Source organism: Aegilops tauschii, chromosome 2, assembly GCF_002575655.3.
Source record: "Aegilops tauschii subsp. strangulata cultivar AL8/78 chromosome 2, Aet v6.0, whole genome shotgun sequence".
Taxonomy (NCBI): domain Eukaryota; kingdom Viridiplantae; phylum Streptophyta; class Magnoliopsida; order Poales; family Poaceae; genus Aegilops; species Aegilops tauschii.
The window spans coordinates 161,905,503-161,917,697 of NC_053036.3; the positions used below are offsets into that span (position 1 = coordinate 161,905,503).

General features: G+C 46.5%; 2 protein-coding genes across 2 annotated transcripts; one reads left to right on the top strand and one right to left on the bottom strand.

Moving 5' to 3' along the window:
• The first annotated feature begins 7,124 nt into the window (after nt 1–7,124).
• LOC109752047 (uncharacterized) lies at nt 7,125–10,594 on the top strand. The gene is made up of 2 exons (XM_020310915.3): nt 7,125–8,292; nt 9,989–10,594. Exons 1-2 carry the CDS (start codon nt 7,405–7,407, stop codon nt 10,394–10,396), a joined length of 1,296 nt encoding a protein of 431 aa, XP_020166504.1. The 5' UTR covers nt 7,125–7,404; the 3' UTR covers nt 10,397–10,594.
• On the bottom strand, nt 10,130–11,898 carry LOC109752042 (protein YABBY 7-like). Its single transcript, XM_045233030.2, has 6 exons — nt 11,772–11,898; nt 11,563–11,688; nt 11,331–11,448; nt 11,208–11,256; nt 11,062–11,137; nt 10,130–10,945 (listed from the first exon to the last, which is right to left on the bottom strand). The coding sequence occupies exons 1-6, from the start codon at nt 11,856–11,858 to the stop codon at nt 10,907–10,909; spliced, it is 495 nt and encodes a 164-aa protein (XP_045088965.1). The 5' UTR covers nt 11,859–11,898; the 3' UTR covers nt 10,130–10,906.
• Nucleotides 11,899–12,195: the final 297 nt, after the last annotated feature.

A 12,195-nucleotide genomic window follows, 5' to 3' on the forward strand; every position in this document is an offset into this window, starting at 1 on the left:
AAGCTTTTTTTGCATGTCGCGTGAATATTTTTTTCTGTCGTTGAAGCTTTTCTTTCCACGCATTGAAGCTTTTTCCCATGGTTGAAGCTTTTCGCCTTTGCCGTCGGAGCATTTCTGCACACCGGTTGAAGCTTTTGCCAGATGAAAGATTTTTTCAATGGTTGCAGCTTTTTCCATGCGTGTTGATGGATTTTTCATGCTTGAAGCTTTTTTCATGTCGGTTGAAGCTTTTTCCATGCCGGTTGAAGCTTTCACCAATATGCGTGCCGCCGGTCGGAACACGCCTCGCTGCTGGTTCCAGCATTAAGCATCGCCGTGTCAGGAACCTGACCTTGGGCAGTGCTAGTGACTTTAGTCCACCTCGGATATGGGAGGAGGCTAGGAGCTCCTTATAAGGGAGAGTGCCACACTCCCTTCAGGCCGGTGTTTTGGGATGTAGTGGGCTCTTCGCTTGTAGTGGAGTATCCGATGCGCACCGGAACGTCCGAACATATGCTGATGGACCGGGAGCTGGGCCTAGGCTGCTAACAAGTGGTATCAGAGCTAGGCCCCACGCCACCCTAAGGGGGGCTTCCCTTGGGGGGTGGGGTGTCAGGAACCTGACCTTGGGCAGTGTAGTGACTTTAGTCCCACCTTGGATATGGGAGGAGGCTAGGAGCTCCTTATAAGGGAGAGTGCCACACTCCCTTCAGGTCGGTGTTTTGGGATGTAGTGGGCTCTTCGCTTGTAGTGGAGTGTCCAATGTGCACTGAAAATGTTCGAACATATGCCGATGGACCGGGAGCTGGGCCTAGGCTGCTAACACGCCGGTTCCAGCTTTTGCTCCTGTCAAATGCAACATGCACCGCTGCTAGTTCCAGCATCTCTTCCTCTGCGCACAGTAGCAGCTCGCCGGCTAGAAGTTCGTACTCCGGCCGCGCGCAGAAGCAGCTCACCGGCGAGCAATTTCGACAGAGGCCAGGTGACATCGAACGCCGGTGGGGAGCAGCGGGGATGCGGGTGTAGGAGAAGACGAACCCGAGGAAGGAGAAAACGAAAGGAAGATGGGGCCATCACGTTTTTTTAGACAAACTCCGAAGCTTTTATTATGACGTCACAATGTTTACATGGACGAAAGAGAGTCCGTCCGACTGTCCTAACCAAACATGTCGACCAGCTGGAAGGGATAAAGCATGCTTCGCGAGCTTGTGAGCCTCGATATTAGAGCTCCTAAATTCGTGACAAATATTACACAAGTGAAACTTTGATCTATGCTCTATTATTTCATGTGTGATCGCACCATACGATGTTGGGTTATTCTCTCGGATGTCCTCGACTACCACCTTCGAGTCCGACGCCACTTGTATGTTTGCCAGATTCAGATCATCAGCAAGAGCCAGCGCCCCCGGATCGCCATGCATTCTAGATTCGCCGGGTCCGATATGCCTCCGAAGAGCACATCCGATGCTCCCAAAAACTTGCCTGTAGAGTCTCTCGATATAGCCGCAACAACTCCATGTCTTCTTCCCCTCCCCACTGCAGCATCAACATTTACCTTTGTCAGCCCTGCCAGTGGGGCGATCCAACCCGTAGGACGTGGCACAGGTTCGCCCGTCTGCCTCGAGGTAACAGATTGAATAGCTTTGAGTTCATTGATGTAAGACTGCAGAAAAGCATGGACTAAAAACGGGCTTTGATAAATCTGCTCATGGATCGCCTTGCGGCGTGCTTCCCACAATGCCCAAAGTGTTACCACAACTGTAGTAAACTCCTCATGCGATAGTGCCTGGTGCATGGAAAAAAGCCATCTCTTCGCATCAGCTTCTTCGTTCCTGCTCAACATGTCGATGATATGTTCAGAAGACATTGCCCACGTGCTCCGAGAAACTGTACAATTTAGCAATGCATGCCTCCAAGTATCTTCGACTCCACAAAGGCAACAAGCAGGTGTGTCCGCCATATTCCGATGATGCAAGAGTGCCGCGGTCGGAGTGGTGCTCTTCGCCAGTCTCCATAAGAAAATCTTCAGCTTCGAAGGTACACTAATCCCCCAGAGTTTAGTCCATCCCTCAGTATCTGCATGTGAATGAGATGACCCACCTTGCTCATACAACCAGGCTTCTCGGCTTAAATTCTTCTGATGAATCATACGGTAAGCAGTTCTCACCGAGAAGATCCTCCGCCTATCCTCGCTCCATGCCCAAAAGTCCTCGGTATGTCTAGTGCAGAGAGGAATCTGTAAAATTATGGGACCACCACGTGTTTCTGCCATCCGATTTCCTCCCATCGAACGTCCTGCACGCGTCCGGCCCAAAGTTCGGCCGGCGCGCCAAGGAAAGAAGTCCACATACCCCCCCCCCCCCGAACTCTCAGATTTCGAGCACATCACCCCCCAACTGTGAAACCGGGTTCTTAATCCCCTGGACTGTCCAATACCACACAAATCACCCCTGATGGCGTTTTGGGTGGTTTGAGACGCCGGTTTTGCAGACGTGGCGGCCACATCGTTAATAGTTTGTGGACGCGGTCTACTGCACCCCCTCGCCTTGCCTCGAGCGCTCCGTGTTGCCTTTTCACCTCCCGCTCCCCTCTCCTCTGCCTCTGACGAAATGGCGGCGATTGGGGCGACCACGGCGACGCGGGCGATGATCAGCGGCATGTGCTGAATAGCTCGACCGGCGGCGACGATCAGGTCTGTGCGCTCAAACTTTGTGCTGAAAATCTTGCTTTTTTGCCCACATTAGGGCCATCAGTTTGGGGTTTTCAGGGGATTTGATTTGGGGACTAGGGTTTAGTTCAATTTTTTTAGAGAATGGTGGAAGTAGTTATTAGATGGCCTGTTTTTAGGGCCTTCTGTAGTTCAGATCGCTGTGCATATGCTTTTATATGATGAGATGATCTAGGGTTTTGTTGATCTGAAGAAAAAGATAGTTTTTTAGAGAAGTTCAGAAAAGTTCAGTACATTAGACTTGTTAGTAATTGACCTATGCTTGTTACTGACTTAGGCTTGTTAATTGTCTCTTATTTTGTTTAGGGTACAGCCATGGATCCTCTTGACTACCTTTCTGTCAGATTTCACTACAGAGGTGACTTTGAGCATGATGGAAATGATTGGGTTTATGTTGGAGGAAAAACTGGGTTGTCCACAATTGAATTTCCAGAGCTGTCAGTATCTGGGCTGAAGAAGAACCTTGCAGATTTTGTTACATGTTCTGATTTAGCCCTACAAAATACTAAACTGCATTGGAAATATCCATATGGTGACTTGGCAAATGCTTTGCTTGTACTGGATGATCAAAAGTCGATGGAGATGATGGCTAAACATGTAACTGATGCTGGTGTTATTGATATATATGCTGTCATTCCTGCTGATGAAAGTCTTGAAGGCATTGATTGGGAGTTTGAATTTGCAGAGCAGTTTCAGGCAGAGCATTGTTATGCAGAGCAAGTTCATGTAGATGAAGGGCATGCAGAGGAGGTGCAGGCAGAGCAAAGAAATGCAGAGGATGTACAATGTAGGGCCAAAATGCCAGTGTTCAGGGTAGCAAGTTCAGTTTCTGACAGAGGAAAAGGGGTTCCAACTGAGGAGATGCAGTTTTCAGGTGAATCTGACAGTGATAATGACTATGTTGTGCCTCCTGCAGAGAGCATCAGTTCAGCTGAAGATGAAGAAATCATTGAGTATAGAAAATATGCCAAAGAATTCAAGGAGAAAAGGAGAAAGAAGATGCTAGGTGAGGAAGAAGCACAAGCTTGCAATGTTACTGATGATTTCATTGTACCAGAAACATGTAAGTTGGATGATGATGCAGATGACACCCCCTACTTTGAGAGTGATGATGATCTTTCTTATGATGAGGCTAGTGATGGAGAGGTCAATGCTGTCAGAAGGAGAAAGACCACTCATAAAGTGTATGATGACAGTACAGATAACCCATAGTTTGAAGTTGGGATGGCTTTTACTGACAGCAGAGAATTCAAACAAGCACTAGTGAAATATGGATTAAAGAATTTCCATCACTTGTTATTTCTCAAGGATGAGAAAAGAAGAGTGAGTGCCAAGTGCAGCTGGACTGGATGCCAATGGAGCATTTATGGTTCAATAAATAGCAAGTCTGACTGGTTGTTGGTGCAAAGGTACAACAATGTCCATACATGTGTGCGTAGGAGAGATAATAAACTCGTGACTAGTTCTATCATTGCAAAGAAATATTTCAGACAGATCAGAGACAATCCAACATGGAGGGTGGAGAAGATGCAAGAAGCAGTACTAGAAGATTTGCTAGCAGATGTGACCATATCCAAATGCAAGAGGGCAAAGAAACTTGTGATGGAAAAGCTCATAGACTCAACTAATGGTGAAGATTCTAGAGTATTTGACTACCACCTTGAGTTAATTAGGAGCAATCCTGGTAGTACCGTTGCAGTTACATTAGACCCTGATGAGCATAATGTGTTTGAAAGGATGTATGTTTGTCTAGATGGCTGCAAGAAGGGGTTTATGGCTGGATGTAGAAGAGTTGTTGGGTTAGATGGCTGTTTTTTGAAGGGTGCTGTGCATGGACAAATATTGTGTGCAATTGGGAGAGATGCCAACAACCAGATGTACCCCATTGCATGGGCAACTGTTGAGGTTGAGAGTTATGATAGTTGGTACTAGTTTCTATCATTTCTTCAAAAGGACATTCAGATAAACAATAATGGTGAGGGCTGGGTTTTCATCTCTGATCAACAAAAGGGTCTCATAAGAGCAGTGAATGAAATATGTCCAGCAGCAGAACATAGAATGTGTGCTAGGCACATCTATGCAAATTGGAGAAAGCAACATAGGGAGAAGATATATCAGAAAATATTTTGGGCATGTGCAAAAGCTTCTGACAGAACCGGGTTCAACTATCATAGAGCAAAGCTTGCTCAAAAAACAGAAGAAGGGGCAAAAGATGTAATGAAAACCAATCCTGAACATTGGAGCAGGGCTTTTTTCAAACTTGGCTCATATTGTGATTCTGTAGAAAACAATATGTGTGAGTCCTTCAACAACTCCATCATGAGAGCAAGATTTTATCCTGTTATTACTAGTCATGAGATCATAAGAAAAAATGTCATGGCTAGAATTCAAGATAACAGAGCAAAGCCTACAAAGTGGAGTGGAACTATATGCCCTAATGTGTTCAAGAAGCTGCAACTCAACATAAAGAGATCAGGAAGATGCAGGAGTGCTGTGGAATGGCAAAGATGGCTTTGAAGTGCAAGAAGGTGAGTATAGAAGGTTCACAGTTGATCTGGAGAAATGGACTTGTTCTTGCAGATATTGGGAGCTCTCTGGACTGCCTTGTGCTCATGCAATCAGTTCAATATACACATGTGGTTTGGTACTTGATGATTTCATAGCAGATTGTTACTCCATCAACACATACAACAAAATATATGACCATGTGCTGCAACCAGTGGAGGGCAAAGAAAGCTGGCCTGTTTCTGACAACCCTAGACCAGAACCTCCTGTAAGGGTTAATAATAAACCTGGGAGAAAGAAGACAGAAAGAACTAGAGAGGAGCAGGATAAGCCCAAAAGCAGCAAAATTTTAAGGAAAGGAGTCAAGATGAGATGTTCAGTATGTGGTAGTACACAACACAACAAGAGAAAGCATTCAGAAAACCCTTAGGACAGCAGCTATGTAAAGGCAGCAAAGAGAAGCAGGAAAAGAACACAAGCCGCAGGCATGGCTCAGGTAATTTTCTATCTAGGACCCATTCCATTTTTTATAATGATAAATGTGTCGGAGACATTGTCGGATGGCCTCGACGGTCTTGTCAAAAAGCTAGGACCCATTCCATTTTTTATAATGATAAATGTGTCGGAGACGTTGTCGGATGGTCTCGACGGTCTTGTCATAAAGCTAGGACACATTACATTTTTTATAATGATAAATGTGTCGGAGACGTTGTCGGATGGCCTTGACGGTCTTGTCATAAAGCTAGGACACATTCCATTTTTTTAATGATAAATGTGTCGGAGACGTTGTCGGATGGCCTCGACGGTCTTGTCATAAAGCGAGGACACATTCCATTTTTTGTAATGATAAATACCTTTCCATCTTGACATGTTGCACTATGATGTCCTCAGGAAAGAATCTTGCACTATGGACATATTCACTCAAAGGACCATTGCACTGTTGATGTTTTGTAGGATCAACCAGCAAAACACAACCAGGAAAAAAGGCAAGAACACACCTCAGCAAGCAGGGCCATGCTCTCAGCCAACAAGTTCACAAGCAGCTCCAAGGGCACCAACAAGGGCTCCAACAGCTACAAGGGTACCAACACCTCCAAGAGCTCCTGCAACTACAAGGGCACCAAGGCCATTTAGGGCACCAAGGACTTCAAATTCTCAGCCAAGCACATCTTCATCACAAGTTCCAGCTTATGGTGATGGGAGGTTCGAGTGGCTTCTAACAGGAAGGAGGGGATAGTGTGCTTATGCTTACTTATGGGCAGTGGTGATGTGTAGCATCAGTGACAAGCTTGAACTTTTGTTGATGTAAAACATCATCTTAAATTATGTGTTTTGGTCATGTTAAACCTAGCTCTAGTGGATGATGAATGACAGTGCAAAACTACTGGATTTTGTGCTTTTGGTCATGTTGAACTTTATTCTAATGGATGATGAATGAAAGTGCCAAATGATATGGTCAAATTTATGCAATTCAGACATATATTCAGGTTTATGTGTTTTTGTATTTTTAGTGAGATTGCTGCCAGTTTCAGACATATAGTCAGGTTTATGCAATTTGGACAAAATCCATGTACCCCTGTTGCTTTGCAAGTGTTCCCTTTTAGACAAAATTTTAGCTTTGCACGTGTTCACTCATAAACAAAACTGTTGCTCTGCATATGTTCACTTGGACAAAATTCAGACAAATAGATAAAGTAGTACTCATTTCAGAAAAATATTCAGACTTAGTAACCCTCACTGCCGATTCCCGCGCGAAACTGAGGCCTTGGTCAATCCTACCTGGCAAAGCATCTGCCACGTCTGCAAAACCGGCGTCTCAAACTACCCAAAACGCCATCAGGGGGTGATTTGTGTGGTATTGGACAGTCCAGGGGATTAAGAACCCGGTTTCACAGTTGGGGGGTGATGTGCTCGAAATCTGAGAGTTCAGGGGGGTATGTGGACTTCTTTCGCGCGCCGGGTACAAACGATTCCCATAAAACTTGGCTTTTCCCTGAAAAAACAGAATCTCACCGATTTCTAAAAAAAAAACAGAATCTCTCCGGTGCGTACCGGAGGTTGAGAGGAGTCGTGGCCGCCGTGTCAAGAGTATTCCCGTGTCAGAAAGCCACACCGGCGCCGCCTCCCCCCGCCCCATCTCCATCCCCGTCTCCGGGAAGCGGCGAGGAGCCTTGCGCTGCATTGCCGTAGAGATGGATCTCCTGAGGAAGGAGCTGGAGAAGAAGCGGAAGGCGGCGACGGCCGACTTCGGCGGTAAGAACTTTGTCCGGCGGTCGGAGCTGGAGGACAAGCAGCTCCAGAAGCGCCGCCAGATCCCCGCCAAGGTTCCTTCTGTGCCCACCCCCAACTCCTCCGCCGCCTCCGACCCTACCAACTCCAACGCCGACCCAGCCCAGGCCGGGGGCGGGAACCCTAACCCTAGCTCCTCCGCCGCCGCGGCCTCTGTTCCGCCCGCCCTCGCGGGGAAGAAGGCCACGCCGGAGGATACGCTCCACTCCGAGGAGCGCCGCATTGATGAGCTCGTCCTCCCGCGGAACGAGGTCATGCGGCGCCTCCGGGTGCTCCGCGAGCCGGTCACGTTATTTGGGGAGGACGACGCCGACCGCCTTGATCGCCTCAAGCTCGTGCTCAAGTCCGGAGCCATCGACGACATTGACGACCTCGAGATGACAGAGGGGCAGACCAACGATTTCCTCCGTGACATGATTGAGCTCCGCATGCGGCAGAAGGCTGGTCGAGATGCCTACGGCAAGGGTAAAGGCAAGCGTGTAGGTGCTGGTGATGGCGGCGAGGGCGGCGCCCTGGGAGATGATGTGGATGAAGGGGATGGGGATGCCCGGAGGAGTGGGGATGATGCTGACGCAGACAAGGACTCGAAGCGAATGAAGACCAAGTTTGAGGAGCTTTGTGATGAAGACAAGATCTTAGTCTTCTTCAAGAGGTTGCTCAATGAGTGGAACCAGGAGCTGGATGATATGACAGAGCTGGAGAAGCGTTCGGCAAAGGGAAAGTCAATGTTTGCAACATTCAAGCAGTGTGCGCGGTATCTCAGTCCCCTGTTTGAGTTCTGCAGGAAGAAGGTGAGAATATTTTGGTGTTCTGTCAGCTGGTTTCTTAAATTGTGTGATGTTATTTTCATTCAGTTATGAATTAAAGTAATTGTGCGAGAGTGGGGTGAATTGGGATTTGAAATGATGCTTGCGATGACATGATGTACCTGCAAAATTCAGAATCATGGGTGAAGTGAGGAGTGCTATTGTGTAGAACTTAAGAGTTGTATTAGAAATAGGAGATGACAAAACTTGACATCTAATACAATTTCAACCTTCTGCTCAAATCCTTCTTGGTTCTTGCATTGCAGCCTGAAGAAGTCGTAGAGTATTTTGGAATGGAAAACTGATCAAAGAGATGGTCATTGTCATACATATTTTACATATAAAATATGCATGTATACTGAGACTAAAATAGTGGTAACCGGAGCAACATCATCACATAAATAAATTTATTAAGGAAAAGGGGCCTACATCTGGTCATCAGTTGAATGTAATGATAGCAGATAGTTATAAATGGTCATCTAATGTTTCTTATGACCATAGTAACCTGGCTGTATTTACATAGTTTCTTATGACCATATGACTTCAGTCTATCTCACTAAGATCTTGTGATTATGTAAATCACATTTGCTAGAGATTCAACGAAGCTTATGAACTTCTCAATGCTGGTAGTGCCAGAGGATCACTATATATTCTGTACCTTAGGCCAGCTTACAAAGCTGTAATGATATAACTTCTCTATGAATATCTCTTATATATCCATGATACATGGTAGACATGCTACTTCCTAGTTAGTGTGATGCTAAACTTGCATTGATTTTGCAGTTTTGCACAACATTTTTGCATCTGCTCCTTTATATCTGTTTCACTCTGCCAAGGATCACACTGTTTTGTTGTTACTTCTGCACTATAAATCATAACATATCTAGTTATGAAAATCCTCTCATTTTTACAGTATACTTCTTATTAACTAGTTGATTCATTGTATGCTGGATATGCAAATTAAAAACCATGTACTCTGAGTAGTGTAACGAGTCATGACTGTATGCTTGGTATTCTTTTGTTGGTGTTAGTTTCAAGTTTAATATAGCTCTTATGCGTGTAAAGAGTAGCTGTACGGCTGTATCAGGAAACACACACATAATCAATTCATCCCTATTATAGGGAGGGTGCTCTTGTAAAATGACGAAAACAGTTTTGGTGAAAACTCTTGTAGCCTGGGGCTCAATTGTTTATTATCAATCGAAATTTCAAGGCCTGACTCAAAAGCCAACGGTTAACCTTTTTTTTTCAAACCCCTTTAAATTTTTGCTTCTTTGTTCTCATTCTTCATCTGTGTTGTGCATGTTCTGGCATACAGTGTGGTTTCTGATTCATTGTGATGTAGCTAGCCACCTGGCCCCGATATAGTTCTGAATCTAAAAAAAGAAGGGCTCAGTTGAACTTTGCGCATATTCTGCTAGCAGGTAAGGACCTTTTTGAGGAAGCGACTTTTGATGGTCCTTTTAATGGATTCAGCTTCCTCTTAAACTCTTTTCTTACTTATCCATGGATTCACTTTCTCATTAAAGAACCTGCTCGTGCTGAATTGTGATGCTCACATCTGAATTGTGAAGAGTGTTTATGAACTTTATGTTGTACCTTCCATGCCTACGTTATGTTGACCCTCTCCTGACTGAAACTGCTTGGCATTTCTGACGCCAATTATTGCTTCTGTGTTTAGGTTCTTCCCGATGACATCCGTAAAGCATTGCTCTTTATTGTGGACTGCTGCATGAAGCGTGATTATTTGCAAGCAATGGACCAATACATCAAGCTGGCCATTGGCAACGCGCCATGGCCTATTGGAGTCACTATGGTTGGTATCCACGAGCGTTCTGCCCGAGAGAAGATTTACACGAACAGTGTGGCTCATATCATGAATGACGAGACCACTCGCAAGTACCTTCAGTCGATCAAGAGGCTCATGACCCTTTGCCAGCGGCGTTATCCTGCTCTGCCCTCCAAATCAGTGGAGTTCAACAGCCTGGCAAATGGGAGTGACCTGCAGGCCCTTCTATCGGAGGAGAAGAATCCAACGAAAGGTCCTTCTGAGGACAGGCTCCGGCTGATGCCAGCCTCAAAAGAGTGAGGCTTCAACCCACAAGCTTGGATCAGCAATATAAGTTTGGGGTCTTTGTGTAATCTAAACTAAATGCGACATTTCCTGTTATGTTTCCATTTTTGTACTGACGCGGAACAACAGAAGAATCATGTATGTTAGTCAAAATTGCTAAAGAAGCTATGATTATCAGTGCCAATAGAATTCACTGTCTGAGGTTTCATGAAATCAGCTTATAATTGCATAAACATCCTGCACAGTTGAACAAAGGTGTTGGCAAACCATACTTGGTTAATCAGGTGGGCTATCTCATACTCCATCCGTCCCAAAATACTTATAAGACAATTTTTGACAAAAATGGTCTTGCATTTTGGGACGGAGGTAGTACTAGTTATGTTCTCACATAATAGATCAGACTTGGCTACTTGGGTAACAGAGGCAAATCACTGTGCTTGGAAGAGGATTCACTGTCTCACTTGCGTGGAAACTAATTTTGCTCCCTCCTTTTGCAGTTTGCATGTGTTGCCGGCAGCAGTTTCATCAGTCTCCCTTGTGCTGAATTCTGGGTAAGTGAGCCCACTGCATTACAACAACAAATTGTAATTTCCAAATCACAAGAACGAAGTTTGGATGAAGATACAAATGGGCAGCAATTTAGAAGCTGTTTTTTTTTTGGTGGAGACATCAATGCCTACGTTTTTAGCGGCTGTGCTGAATGCTTCTTTGTGTGTGATGTCAGGCTCCATGGCTTTAATCCTCTTTATCTCTTCCCTGAGAACATGGTGAATATGTTAAAAGCTTCTATTGCCTCTCAAAGGAAAAAGTTTGGCAAATTTCTTACTTGATGAAACAGTTGTATGCCGACGGCGTCCGCTGCTTCCTCACCGGCGCTGCAAAAGAAGCATATGCTTAGCATCATGATCTGTCTGCCGGTGCGCAAGAAAAGACGGGTAAATCTGTCTACGTTTGTTGACGGCAGTGGCACTCTTCTCCACGACCTCTCCCTCCCAGTCGCCGTCGTCGTTGTCGCCGGCGCTGCTGTCGTCCGACCATTCCCTCGGCGGCGGATCAACGCCTAGCTCCTGTTCCACCAGGCAGTTTGGTATACAGTTGAAGCTGAAAAGAAGCATGCGTACAATGTCCTCCCCCTATATGATGATGTCCATGCAAAGCAACTTGGTAAGCAAAGTGCTGACCTGCAGAGGCAGCTCGACGGACGGCGGCGGTGGTGGGGGAGAAGCCACGCTGACGGAGAGGATGCCGGCGCAGCGGCCGCACTGCACCGCCACCATCTTGAGAAGGCCGCTGCACGGCACGTTCACCTGCACGTACGCACGCGCGCGCGTCCAAGTGAGCTCCTGCACACACACTGTGACGCGACGAGAGAGAGCCAAGTGGTACGTACCAGCAAGATGGTGTTGCAGAACCTGCACTGCACGTAGCCGAGCCGCTCCGGGAGGCCGAGAGCTGGGAGAGATGCCGACGACGACATGGCGGCGGCGACGGCGACGACGAGCCGTGTGATCTGTGGGCGCGCGTATGTGCGGGTGGTGCGCCGTGGAAGGGACCGCGGTTTATAGGCACGAGCAACACTGACTGGAGCAACCTGGTGGCTAATCCAACATTTATCGCAACGCGCACACACGTCCTCTTGGGGCAGTGGGGCATGCATGTGCGCGGCAGGGTTCGCGTTGCAATCAGCACAGTGAAAATTGCTCCCGATCGCCATGAAACTATGCACAGCAGCAGGAGCCTCGAAACGGCAACCTCGTGGCCGGGTGAGGGGCGTACGTACGGGAGGGGTCTAGGAACAATCTTATCAGGCCAAC